This window comes from Wasmannia auropunctata, unplaced genomic scaffold (assembly GCF_000956235.1).
Source record: "Wasmannia auropunctata unplaced genomic scaffold, wasmannia.A_1.0, whole genome shotgun sequence".
Classification (NCBI taxonomy): Eukaryota; Metazoa; Arthropoda; class Insecta; order Hymenoptera; family Formicidae; genus Wasmannia; species Wasmannia auropunctata.
Genome location: NW_012097938.1, coordinates 1,280 through 15,247, shown reverse-complemented (window position 1 = coordinate 15,247; position 13,968 = coordinate 1,280). Strand labels below are relative to the sequence as shown.

The following is a 13,968-nucleotide window of genomic DNA, read 5'->3' as shown; positions in this document are numbered from 1 at the left end:
ATGCAGAATTAGTACAGATGTCGCGAAAGATATCAATTTAATAAAGGCAGCGTGGAATGATATAACGTCACGACAACGAGACAGACGACAGAACATTTTTGAAAGAAGAGTAAAGATTTATTCGACGATAAATAAAGCCTACTGCCGCACGAATAAAGATCTCCACTTTCCGCGCGCGCAAAATCGCCTCGAATTAGAAGTAAACTAGACTTGGTGCGCGATTGCGTAACGCACAATTCACGTGAGAATTGTGCGAAGACCCTCGGCGGTAAGGCGGGCGTATCTTGAAAGAAAATTTCAAGCCGGTCCGTTATTAATAGCTTTCTTAATATAACGACAATAGGCGGGAGTTCAAGGTAGGGCAAAAATAAAGCGCACAGTACAAGAGAAGTGCGGTGCAACCTTGGCGTTGTTATGCAAGAAATGAAGCGTAAAAGCAGTATGAATGACGCCGCCGCTGCGAGAGCGCGTCGGGTTGTGCAGAAGAAAAGTTTTCATTGTTCGTGAGAGATCTCTGCCTTCGCTCTCGTGGGCGATCGAAGTCGTGACGTCAGAAACGCTGTAATCCTTTCCTAACACGTCGTCACGATCTTCTCCGTTGGCGTCCTACGGTTCTCTTTCCCTCTCCTTTCTTCCCTCCCTCCCCCCTCCCTTCCCGCTCCCCCCGCGCCTCTGACGTCACCGCACGTCGTCCGCCATGGGATGAAGTAAGTTTATAATAAAAGCAAAAATGAAATGAGTATCCGCTATACGTTTTATCCGCGAGTAAGGCGCGTTTGCAGCTTACAATACGCAGGAAATACGTATCGCGCGCGGATTGCGCCTATAAGAGACTCCGCGCTAGCGAGACGGGCTTTTCGTGACAAGACAAGGATCTACGGTTTGTTTGTAAAATCCATCCATCGCGAGCCGACAAAGACGTGACGTCACACGCAATTAGCTCTTCCCGACGCGCCGTCATAATTTCATCGCACACCGCCGAAGGCGTAACCGGGCGTCGTGGCGCGTGTGTGACGTCAGCAAGCGATAGTATTTGGTGTAGAAATTGTATTTATAGACGACGCGTTTACGCGCTTTTTTAGACGTGAGAAGAAAACGGCGATGAATAAGTGAATATACTTATGCGTTAAAGGAACACGATTTCGGAATTTTATTTTAGAATTATTTAGATACACCGGGTGCGAGAGTCGTCCGTTATGAAAGTGTTCGCTTTTGCGGAGCACGTAAATAACAACTCCAGCCAAAACACTTTCCACGAGTGCCAACGAACTCGATATTAATATTTCTCGGTATTTAATAAAAAGTCATAATTTCCGTAAATACTTTTTGTACATCTCTGGTGAGTCTCAACCTAACAGGAGGCGGAGCGACCGGCAAAAAGGTGCGTTGCATTTTCGCGAGCATCTCCGAACGAACGACTGTTGACACCAGATGAATGCGGCACGCACAGGAGGAAACACGGTCATGAATGCCGCGGCAATTTAAATGAAGCATAACTCGAAGTATTTATACATTTAAAGCGCGCCGTGCCTTCGGAGACGGTATTGTATCCGACGTTATAATAAGTAATAACATTTATAATCGTTTGTAATCCGCGTTACATCTTCTTACAAGCTGTCGTCGTAAGTAATGGCATGCAGGATACCCGAAGCTTGAATCACGATCGAATAGAGCTGATGGAGAATTGCGCGTATATATACTCGATTTATGGACCGTATCTGAAATATGAGAATAGAAATACCCGTTAGGTCTATTCTTTGTATGCAATCAAAGGTTACGACGTTGAATGCCGTGAGGCTTTCCCAACGTTTCGGCATAATTTCCTGCGCTTACGCCTGAATATATTATATGCGAGGCACACACGCGCATCAGCACTCTCGTGAGAGTTGTGTTTAGATATAAATCATTTATTTGAGCATAATTCGTAAACGTACGCACGCAACGTAAATAGCAAAAACGTGCCGCTTTTAACGCGGAGAAAATAATTTACCGTCCGACGAGAATCAAATAAATAATCAAAGGGGTTGAAAACGCCGAGTGAAACAGATCGTTGTTAATCAGAGACTTTTTTTCACGACGGTCGAAGCACTGATCGCGCGGAGGCGATTAAATGTTAACCAGCTTCTTCGCGAATCCGGATAACGACGAAATTATAAGAGAGTTTCCTGGTTTAAATGAGCAAGCATCTGTACTCGTGCGCGAGCTAAAACCAGTTTTGTAGAGAGAGAAGTTACGTAACACGCCATTGCGCGCGCTCACAAAAGTCGTCGTCGATTCCCGGTCGATCACTTCCCCGTAACGCGCGCGTGTTGCGAGCGCTTTTCAGAGACAAAAGCCGTGACGTCAGACACCGGCGTCGCCGGTAGGGATAAAGGCACGTGTAAAAAACGTGTTACAAAGGAAATGTCACAACGCTACACCTTATTTGAGGTTCGCGACTGCCGTCTAAATTGTTCGGTGCCCGGCTGGATTCGATCGGACTCTCTCTCTCTCTCTCTTTCTCAAATTTTATCAGGTCCCGTTACGCCGCGCCGACCGAATCTCGGCGCATTCTTCGATTCGGGTCACGGCTCCGCGTACGCCGCCAATTTCTTGCTGACGTTCTTAGATCACACACTCGTTTCACGGAACGCCCGAATTCCACGCGAACGGATCTTCGTACGGGTGATAGCCCGCCGCGCCGCGGCTCCGTGAAATTGTATGAATGGTATCTGAGATATTGCGCATATGAAGAAACACTCGGGCCTCTTCTCTGCCGTTGTATATTTCCCGGATTACCTGACCTATTTACTATACGTTTAAAAACTGTTATAAGCGTCCGCGGCCTTTTTAACATCGTCTGTGCGTTACTAATCGCATCCTGTTAACGCGAACGAACGTCAAAAGCATCGGGGACGCTTCCGGTCGTCACCGTAAATGGCGTGAAGACATTTATTTGAAAAATTAATACTTTCACGAGCGTTTTCTACATAAATATTAATTAGTGTATCCCGCGCGAATGGTATATTGCGCGGAAACGATGGCAATGTAATAAACAGTCCGCGTTCACTTTCTATCATAACCAATTGCCCAGCAATATTAAGGCAGTTATTTCTTTCTTTCTTTCTTTTTTTTTTGTAGAAATGCATTCTCTTGATTACGGCACAGAAGTTCGACGAGATCGCGCGAGATCTCTTCCACTATACAACAGTCCGTTACAAGAGCGTAGTTTTATACGCGTCCGGCACGACTTTACAGTTATCATTGTTTTGAAGGAATGCGGCAATTCCTTTCCTTGTTTCTCGCGGCGGCCGTCGCGGACGTAGGACCGACCCCGGAAGGTTCCGCGACTGATTTGTACAACGATTTGTACATTCGGTATTCCGGTTACTTGCGCACATGTATACATTCCTACGTGATTAATCGCGCGCGGAATAAGACCATAAAAGATCGGCTCGCTCGTGCGTTAGTTTCGCAGGTGTTCCAACAGAACGTCTGTTAGATAAATACGATCAAACGTTCTCTCGAAATTTGTACGCAAGAACAGAAAGACAGAGAGAAAGAATAAGAGAGATTGAATTGAGAGAGAGAGAGAAAGAGAGAGAGAGAGAGAAAGAAGGCGAAAAAATGCGTTATAATTACGAAGAACATGAACAGTTTAAGTACACGTGCCAGAAATTGCGAAAAAAATATTTTAATTGCGAATTAGAACACAAAGCGTGAAGTAATTACTTAAGACGAAGAGTTTAATTGCTATGTTTTAATATTTACATTTATATGGAATATATCGATTTATTTTAAGAACCTAAAATTTCGAAAATGAATACCGTTATAAAGGATTATCATTGCATTTGACCTCGATTCGACCCTTGTATTGCTACAAAATGCTAAATAAATATTTCCAGCGCATATTTCCAATGCTCGGTTATAGATATAAACATTTAAAATTTTAATAGAGATTTATGTAATCCGATGTTGCATAATGTAAAATCTCTAAACTCTTTAAATATAACATAATTGCTGCGATATTATAAAATTTCTACATATAATGTATGCAGTGTAGCATAATATAAGTAGTCATAATAAATCGCGCGTACGGTATGTTTATTGAATGCGCGCTTTATTTATTGCATTTTCTCGGCATCGCTTTATCGCAATCACTGTTGCAAAATATTGTTCATGGAGGCCGAATTCATTTGCGAGACACAATACGGATGGGTATAGTGAAATTTGCGTGCAGGAAAACCTGGTGATATAAAGTATAATTACTGATAAACATAGCCGCGATACGCGCGATGCGACTGAGGGAATACTAGGTTAATAATAATGGCGAAAGGTTAATAATAATACGAAATATCCGGTCAAACAGGTTGTATTAACCCGCTCAATCACGCGCCGTTTACTCGCGACGATCATAAACACAACAACGGTCCGCCGTAAATTCAATAATTTAATTTCGCGGCGTGTACACCTATTTGAGGTTTTCATTAAACTGAGGGAAAAGTTAGCTAAGAAACTAAATTAAACTATTGCAATTTCGCTTGATATATATTCCTTGCATGGCTGCCGTTCCAATCTCAATTACGGTACACCTATATTTAATGTTAAATGTACCATTTATTATCGATGTTAAACGATTCCATTCAGATATTAACTAAAATAAAATTAAAGCGATCCTATAACGATATCCTATCGGAATTAGAATGCGCGACGAGATACAAAGTACACGGGGGGTCTGTCTCATGTAACGGTTCAGTTTAAAGCCTGTTGAGTATCAATTTAATTTCGCCACCTTCGTATAATTCAGAATTACTTGTATTTCGCATTCGAGTTTGTAGAAAGCGAAATACAGCGCAGAAACGTATTGTTAGGAAAGATCGAGATCTTCTCGTGATCGTTTAACGCACTCCGAGAGACGCGATTACGCACTTGGGAACGCTACTTGGGATCCGAACACGATAATTTAGTCGGCGGTCGAACGCATTCGAACGCGACTATAGCATTCGCCAGCTAGCAGAGATTTCGCAGAGGTTTCGCTCGTCAATTCCTCCCAGCTGAATGTAATCTCGACGCATTTTATTATTGCCTAAGTATAAATCCCGTTGCTCAAGCGAAGCGATTTGGCCGTTGCAACACTCGCTCGGTCGTGTAGCGAAACTCCGACGCCGCGCCGGTGCCGCGCGCTTTAGGAGTACTTGTGAAATGAAGCAAAATGCACTTTCACCTAACCGGCGTGTTGCGTTTCGCAACCGCCCCGCGCCTCGCTCCTCGCCGCCCTCCGCCACGCCGCCGCCCGCCGCGGCATCTCCGACCGCTGCGCGCCGGCCGTGTCGTCGTCGTCGTCGAACGAAAGCAATTCCATCGCCGCGGCGGAATGCATCCTCGTCGTATCCCCGGCGCGGCGTCCTAATTGTCGCACGACGGCCGCGAACTGCAAATTTCGCTGGCGAGCGTTTACGCCTTTTACCCGAGTGCGACGCGCTCGACACTTTCGACTTCACCGTCACGCTGCACAACACACGCGAACAACAAGGAGCCATCCGTTACTACGCGTCTCGCTTCGTACGGATGCACTCTCGTTGGCGCATACGTGTGGCTCGTATGTATAAAAAAAAATCATTCGGAGAAAGCAACGAAATCCTCGATACGCGAGAATGGAATACGTGGAGTCCCGGAAACTCGGTAATACATAGTGCCGAGAGAAGATTATAAAAACGCCTCCGGATAAATCGCAAACGTAAAACGCAGTTCGCAAACACGGACGCATCAGCCAATCAAGCGTCAACAGTATACCATTAACGACGCGCTTCTGATTAGCTAGGTTGCTGATTCGCATTTGCGAGCTGTGTTTTGCGTTTGCAATTTGTGTAGAGTGCATATATTGTAGAGTCACATTCACATCTGAACACAATTCGACCAATACGATTGATAAAGTCTTTCTCCGTTCGAGATCTCGCAGCGATTTCTAATGTCGTGGACGCAAGGCTTTTGATTGGTCAAGAGACGCAAACGCAGATTAATTAATAAGGAGCTGCCGGCTCCTTTCTGGTTGGTCGAGTGACGCATCGCAGACGCAGTCTGCGTCAATCGTCAGTGTGATACGGGCATAAGATGATCGACGTGGTTTCGGATTTCGACGCGGCGAACATCCGGAAATGATCTCCCCGTGTCTCTCCGCGACGACGAACGCGCGTGAATCAGCATGAGACACGTTTCGCCGTAATTTTTACGTATACGTCCGTCTCAATTTCCGGCACCGGAGGCTGATGCAACGTCGCTGCTGAGCCAGCTGTCTCTAGCGATTGAAATTCGCCCGCGGAACAGTCGCGCGGACGACGGGCGTCGTCGTCGGGTTTCGTGCCGGCGTCTGCCGCACGTGTTTTTCAGTGTAATCGCGTGTATAATCGCGGGACGTGCAAACAGCCGTGCGCGGACGGGATTCGCCGTTCTTTCCTTGGGAAGCGCCGCTGCCGCCGCGCCGGATGCACGAGCTTAGACGAGGAGACGAAGGCGAGGTGAGGTGAGGTCGTCGACTCGCGCGCGCGATCGCGTGTGGTCTCTCGCCGCTCGCGGGATGATACGCGAGCGAGTTATTGCCGCCGCGCATCGAGCGCGATATCGCGGCGGCGAGAGAGCGAGCGAGAGAGGCCGGGGACGGGCGGAGGAAAGAAATTCGAAAGTGGCCGGTGAAAGTGTTCACGAATGCCCGCGCGCGCGCGCGGGCACGTGGCTTGCAGCGTCAGCGAGCGTGGCGCGGCGGCGGCTCACACGAGCGGACTTCCTTCACTTCCACCTCGTCGTTCTTCATCTACCTTCACCTGTCGCCGCTTCCTACTCGCGTCTAGTATCCCAGATCAATCCATCGCCGGGGATACGACCTTTGTACTTTCCCTCTGTCCCCTGACCTTTGAGTACGGCCGGTGGAGGTGAGTGGGTTCAACCGGGGAAAAAAAAAACGGGTCGGAGGCCGTTCTCAATGGCGAACACCCGCGCGCGTTCGGGTAAGAGTCGCGCTTGCTCCGATCGCTCTGATTTTCCTGGTCTCCTTTTTCCACCGAGCTTTCCTCCGCCGTGCCCTAAGGCGCATCTCACGTTATACGTCTGCACGATTGTTTTGCTGAGTTTCACTAGACGCCGCGCGGGAATTAATGTATTGTCATTAATATTGTAACACGGGAAGAGAGTATAAGATTGGAGCCGCGCGATATACTCCTTAGATAAGCATAACGGCGAGAACGAGCGGTAAACGAATATCCGGCGCGGAGTGTATGATTACAAAAGATTTCTTTTTCTTTTTTACATTATTTGCTCCACTACTCCGGATCTTGCGCCTCGATCAGAAGCGGTATCGAATTCAGCTTCCGCGGTTCGAAACGCGGTCCGAAAGTCGGGCAAAGAACCGCCTGGCCCGGACGGCCGGCCGGTCTCGGCTTCTACGATTTCGCATAGCGCGAACGTTTGCGAACGCGACGCGAGCGCAGATAAGCCGCGTATCGAATAACGCTCGACAGCTGCATATATTTTAACAGCTGATGACGCTGTGAAACGCACCAGCTCGGTCGGCTATAATGCATTAGCGAGAACGCGGTGGCCCGCGAAACGAAGAGAAGCGAGGCTCTCGCTTCCCGCTCCGTCCGATTCGATTACCTGTGTCGTTATTGCTAAATTAACTTCAAGACCTCTTCGGCAGCACGTATATCTTCGATCGTCGGGCAACGCGATCCGCGGCTAGCGCTGTTTGTTAGTACTGCATTTGCATGCCGAATTCATTCGCGCGTGATTTCTAACTCGTTCCATCAGGATTTACGCACTATGACACCGCAGCTACCGAGATTAATTGAATCGTCCTCCCCTCGCCCCCTTCCTCTCCTCCTTGCGGCCGTCCTCGCCGTATAATGCTTTCAAACGCTGCTAAAGACGCGGAATTTCCCTATCGATACGCGCGAGCTCATTTATTGACACTACTGTTAATTAAATTTGATAGCTTGTGTGCGTATATCGCGCCGCCGCGCGTTCGTAACGCTACTTAAGCCTATCCGCACCTCTGTAGGTATACACACACCGCGGGAAAGTGAGCGGGAAGCGAGACTTATGGCGGTTAATTAATCGCAGAAGGCAATCTTGATTGCGCCAAATTAGTATGTGTCACATACGGCGTGATGGATATTTTGACGCTGGAATTAAAGCCGTCAGGGAATCCCATGCCGCCATGCCGTGTATTACTTCGCCGCGATTCGAAGAAGCAATTAAGTAATGGAGTTACCACGAGTAATGTGTGGCGAACGTACTATTACATTCGCATGCATAAATCACGCGTTATAAGTACGTTACCTCGAACGCGCGGAATCGGATAGCAAAATAAGGGGATATATCAAAACCGATATTTTTTTTTTACCGGTGATAAGGAAGCGGTTATTTTCAATGTAAAACGCGTGATAGAAACTAACAGTACATTTTAATCATATATTCCGGTAGAGTTATTAAAATAAAATTAACGAAGTAATGATACTGACGATAAGGCTTGCAAAAAAGGTGCCTCGTGATTTTTCACTCGCAAATAAACCTACACTTGCCTTGCGATTTCCAGGATGGACAGGTTTACGTAAATTGCACAGAATATCAGGTTTCAGAGATTAACTGGCGACATGTGTGTAATTTTTGTTTCGAGTATTTACTTTTATAAACCGAGTCGTGTGGAAAGTGATAAATTAAAAGATAATTATGTCTATCATCAGTTATAATATATGTATAATATAAAACTCATAGTTTGATACGATTTGACGCTATTATTTTCCATATATGAATTCACTCTTAAATGAAGAACGTACTTTCCGCCGCGTGTATTTTTTTTTCTCACGTGAAGATTTTTCTCACCTGCACACGCTCGCCATCCTGTCAGAATACTGGCGGAATTGAAGGAATTTCTAAGAAAACGTGGATAAATCAGCGCGTGTAAATGTGTACGTAGAATAAATTCCTACTACAACGTACAATCTCGCGTCTCTTGCTTTTATGGTGATCGGAGCTAAAAAAAACCGGGACAAGATGGTTGTCAGGAGCTATCGAGAGCGGTTGACCGTTTTCGTTGGAATCCTCGATCAGAATTCTTCGAGAAAAACCGCAATTCACAATAGATATCTTTGTTTGAACCTCCCTCGGACATTGGAGGCTACATATTAATCTTCCGTAATTTACTCTTTCTTTCTCTCTTTCTGTTCATGCAATGGTTTCTTTATTTAATTTTTCAAAAATATATATACTACAGGGGACAGTGTTATTAATAACATTAATGTAATATTAATATTATTTAATTAAAATAAAGTTATATTTAATTAATATTATTATTATTTTAATTAATACGATTCTATTTCAATTATGAGTAATATTTTTAAGACTTAACGACAACCAGTGCGACACCCAAGTTCATAATCTGCTTCATTAAACATGCTGTTAATTAAAATTAATATAGATACTGTTAATTAATTAATTCGAAATAAACAAAGGAAGCCGCTTAAATCGCAGTTTGTCAAGAACAATCTAATAATAAAACGAACGTTGTCGATATGTAAAGCAGACCTGTATACGTGAACACGCACAAATTCCACCGCGTCGCGTGTATACGCATTCGAATATATATTTTGATACCAGATTTGATATTTCGTGGAAATGTTTCAACGGGACTCTCGGTGACGTTAACAGCTCCAACGTGGTCGTCGACACTTTTCGAACGCATTCGATTCGCGTGAAAATTTCGCGGTATCGCGCAAGCGCGAGGATCGAGTCATAGCAACACCGGCGGCCGCGCGGTCCGCGGCGATAAAACCGGCAAATTCTGTACACACGCGCGGACGGAATATACCATACGATAATGCGAATATAATGACGATGTTGCGGGCGCGGGTTAACAGCCCGCGCCTCGTCGTCGTTGGCTTCGTTTCGCGTCCGCGACCGTGTGTTTTATATACACACGCGGTCGCAATTCGATACGGAACTGTCTTGGACCGTTTTTTTTTTTTCGTGCGTTGATACATGCAAATTGGTAAAACGTGACTTTTGCGACCGCGGCGGTGACACGCGCGGGATTTCTCGATGTGTTTTATGATTCATGAGTTATAATTGCATGAAACGATTGAAAAAAATCTAGAACAGAGTCACGATGTTCGGTGATTTAATTTACTTCAGTTAATTATTAATTTTCTTAGCTTATTTAAATTTAATTATTAATTTACTCCAAACTTTGCTATCTCCGTAATACTGAGATATTATTTGAAATATGGCATACTAAGATGCAACGTGACTATTATTAACACGTTGAAATATTTCAGATTATTTTTTTTTCTTTTGTACTTATAAACGATTTTTGCGTGCATGTAACCGTGATGTGACATACGCCGACGAACGAGTCTTATTTTCTAACGCAATGAAATATATGTATTAATGAATAATTTATTGTCTGATGATATCGATCGGGACTCATCATATCTATCTTTGGCATTGCAAACGCATTTTGTTGAATGTTACAACTTGGAAGGATTCATATTTAATTCAACGATTCAAAAAGGCATTACTGCTCGCCGTCATTTGCTTTTTCGCAAACGGATTGGTTTTTTTAGACAAGAATATTTCCATCGAGCATACGTCGTCGTCAAGTACGTGCGAAGGTGAACGCAAATCGTCTGCAGTTATTTGCGATACGAATGCAACGCCGTCGAGTCGTTAAACATCGTACCGGCGTATTAAAAAAGCATCAAAGAAATGCATAATCGAGAACGAAAATAGGTGTGAAAACAGCTGCTTAACAGGCAATAACAACCCACTAAACAAACGTGCACGTTTACGCTAATTAGCGTCCGTGTTTTGTAAGAGATATTAATTCCCGGCAGGCAGACGGTCGCGCTCTGATTTTGCAGAGATGCGAAAATTCGCCGGTTGAGTAACGAGAGTAGGCGAGAAAGTCCTGGCTCGAGCGTTTCATTTCGCGTGCTCCAGTTTGCGAACACCCCGTATATATCATGCACACGTAAGATCCGCCGCGAACGAGCGGCGGCGATGGCGGTGGCGGTGGCAGCGCGAGCAACGGGTCTTCTTCCTCGTAAACACTCGAAGCCGGAACTCGCAATAACAGCCGCATACCACGCATACCGTGTTCAGCAAAAATTACCGAAGGCTGTCGTGCTTTTTTTTTCTTCTCTTTCCTTTTTCGTTTCCTTGTACGAATCGGCGCGCGTGCGTACCGAGCCGTCCCCATATACGTGACTTTCTCGGCGTTTGCATGACGTATCCGTATTCCGTATAGTTACCGCGCCGCGCGAGGGGAATGAGCCGACAATTTGAGATTATACTTACTGTGCATTTCGCAACGGCGTTACGTCGACGGAACAGGGGACGGAACGTCGTCGGACGTGCGTGTATAACGCGGCGTAATCGGCGCCGAGCCGGCATTGCCGTGGATTAGCTGCGACAGCGTGTTACACCTATAAGACGAGTCGCGCGTTTCCGATCCGAACGATCACGAGGAAGCGATCGTTCGGCAATTAGCTTTGCCAGTCGCGAGGGAAAGTTCCGGGATACGTTCAAAATTTCGCACTTTCTCCGCGCGATGTTGCGCGAATACCTCCGCGTATACGCACACGGAACGCCGTTGGGAATTCAATCCCCGAAACTTTCGATACGACCGCAACTGCGTTTCGTAGGCGGGCCGCGCTTACGAAAAACTTTCGGATGGAAGATACCACGCCACGGGGACGGGACAACACTACGTGCGTCGTTTTATTCGTCGGCGTTTTGGTGTGGAGCGCAAGAGAGTCCTCCTCGTGCGTGCGTAAGCTTTGTGCGGCGTTCTTAAGGTTTCTCACAGGTCGCAAGAGAATCACTTAGAAATCCTATACGGGTCTCATACTGCGATCCTTGCGTTTGTATAACTAGCTCTTTGTCCCATTGAAAGCTATGCGAAATCTCCTCGCGGGGTTTCCGTAGAAAGTAATTTGCTCATTACTACTGTTAAATTTCAATTAACGAACCGACGCGCACTTGCCGCACGAAAGAGAAATAAAAAGAGAATGTGTATAAATGTGTTTGATACATATCTACTTTTATATATACAATTTTCTCATTACGTCATCATCACATATTAATTTTTGCGAAGTTTCGAGAAACACGCGCAGCATATGCAAACTCTCGCTTTCCGAGTTTGGAAACATTGCGCGAGAGAACACGTGGAAACGGCACTGAAAATCATGAAGGATCATGAAGGACCGAATTAAGATTGATATACCTTTTTTCTTTTTGTTACAGGGTACTATGAGCCTAACCAAACGTATTGACGAGATCAGGTTGCTCGAATCACGTAAGAGCGCACGACTCGCCGATCAAGACACGGATTTCGCCAGGCTCGCCGATATGGCCGGCGATCGCAAGCGGGCGTCCTCCCACTCTATCGACGTGCCACACGTGATGGCGTAAGTTTCTCCTCTTCTTTTCCTATTGCTGTCGCTTATCTGGAATGCCTTTACATCCGGGGCAGCAGATAAGGTCGAAAGTAACTGCCGCCGATTGACAGTAAACTTGCGCCCCAGACAAGCGGAATCGTCCCTTTAAACGTCATTTGAAAGCAAAATACAGTTTACGCAGCGGCGCGACTCTTACTCTTGACTTGATTATGCAAATCTCATGCACCTTCCCCGTGAAAGTTATTGAAGCGTTTCTCGCGTTACGTTTTGAATTTTTAATTTTCGCATCGTACGTATAATATCGTAATTTGACATACATAACTCCAGAGATATTGCCTCGATATCGTGCAAGCGTATCGTGAAATTCTCGAAATGAAATCGAAAAATTATTCATACGTTTAATTCAGTTATTGTGTGATCGAATGTATCCTTCGCTCTATTTAGATAATATTTTTCATTTCCTTGTGCAATAAGACATAAATTTCCTAGATCGACCTGCTGCCCCTTTCCCATCCAACTCCACAAGCGTGAATTCAACCTACGGCAACATCTCCATATTATATCGTAATGCATTCTTTTAAGACCCCTCCTCCTTTGTAATTGAAGATTCGAAGCGACGTGAGTACAATTTTTCTTCAGTATACATCCAATTTCGCGTTAGAGCTTAGTCGATTGTCGGTTAATTTTTTAAAACGGTACAAAAATAATGATACACCTAAGGCGGAAAGGAAATGGAAATGCAATCAAAGATAGTGCACACGTGCAACTCCTCTCTAACAGAATTGTATAATATAAGTAAATTATTTGCCGGACGGCTCGTAGCACCGCCGTTTGCTGCCACACGGACGCCTTATATGTCAAAGGTATTCTAACAATCCGGCATATACCGAAGGTCATTGCCAGATACGACGCGCTGACAAGACCTTCGGTGCGCGAGATTATTAGAATAGCTTTTCTCCACGTCAGGCTTCTTTCTCTCGTCGCGTAACGCTGACAGGTACAGGTCGACAGGCAGTACAGGACGTGCAGGTCTGTACATATTTTTCCCCCCACGCGCGTAAATTTGATGTATATATAGCCGTGTGTCCTGAAGATCGGACACATTCGATGCTAAAGATAAAAAGCTGAGCATCCGCGTGATGTATAAAGCAAGAACGAAGGAGCGTCCGTTTGCGGATCGTTAGACCGTGAATGCACCCTCGCCGGGCACCTGTCTCTCACCTTTATATACCGGCACGCAACTCCCCCCAGAACACTTTACGCCTCACCCCCGTTGAATGTCAGTGAATATTCGCGCTCTAGGGGCGCGCGCGCGCGCGCGCGCTGCGTGAGGAATAGCCGGCGGGTATTTTAGTGAAAAAATAAAACGCGCAACAATGCCTTCGTGATTGCAATTTCCTGCCTGAAAGTCCTACTCCAATCGTACAATGCTTTGTGCTATACCAGTTAAGTGCTATGAATATATACTGTATGTACATTCACGTTACAATTCTATGATAATCTGATTTTTATACGTTATTATTTCGCGAGATACTTAAAT

General features: G+C 45.5%; 1 protein-coding gene across 1 annotated transcript in view; it reads left to right on the top strand.

Annotated features, from left to right (window-relative positions):
* The window catches only part of LOC105462369 (zinc finger protein 395-like), a 41,234-nt gene extending 27,559 nt beyond the window's left edge, over positions 1–13,675 (top strand). The window contains exon 2 of the mRNA XM_011708894.1: positions 12,274–13,675. Within this exon, the coding sequence (XP_011707196.1) occupies positions 12,274–12,441 (168 nt within the window). The 3' untranslated portion in view covers positions 12,442–13,675. The remainder of the gene's footprint in view (positions 1–12,273) is intronic.
* Positions 13,676–13,968: the final 293 nt, after the last annotated feature.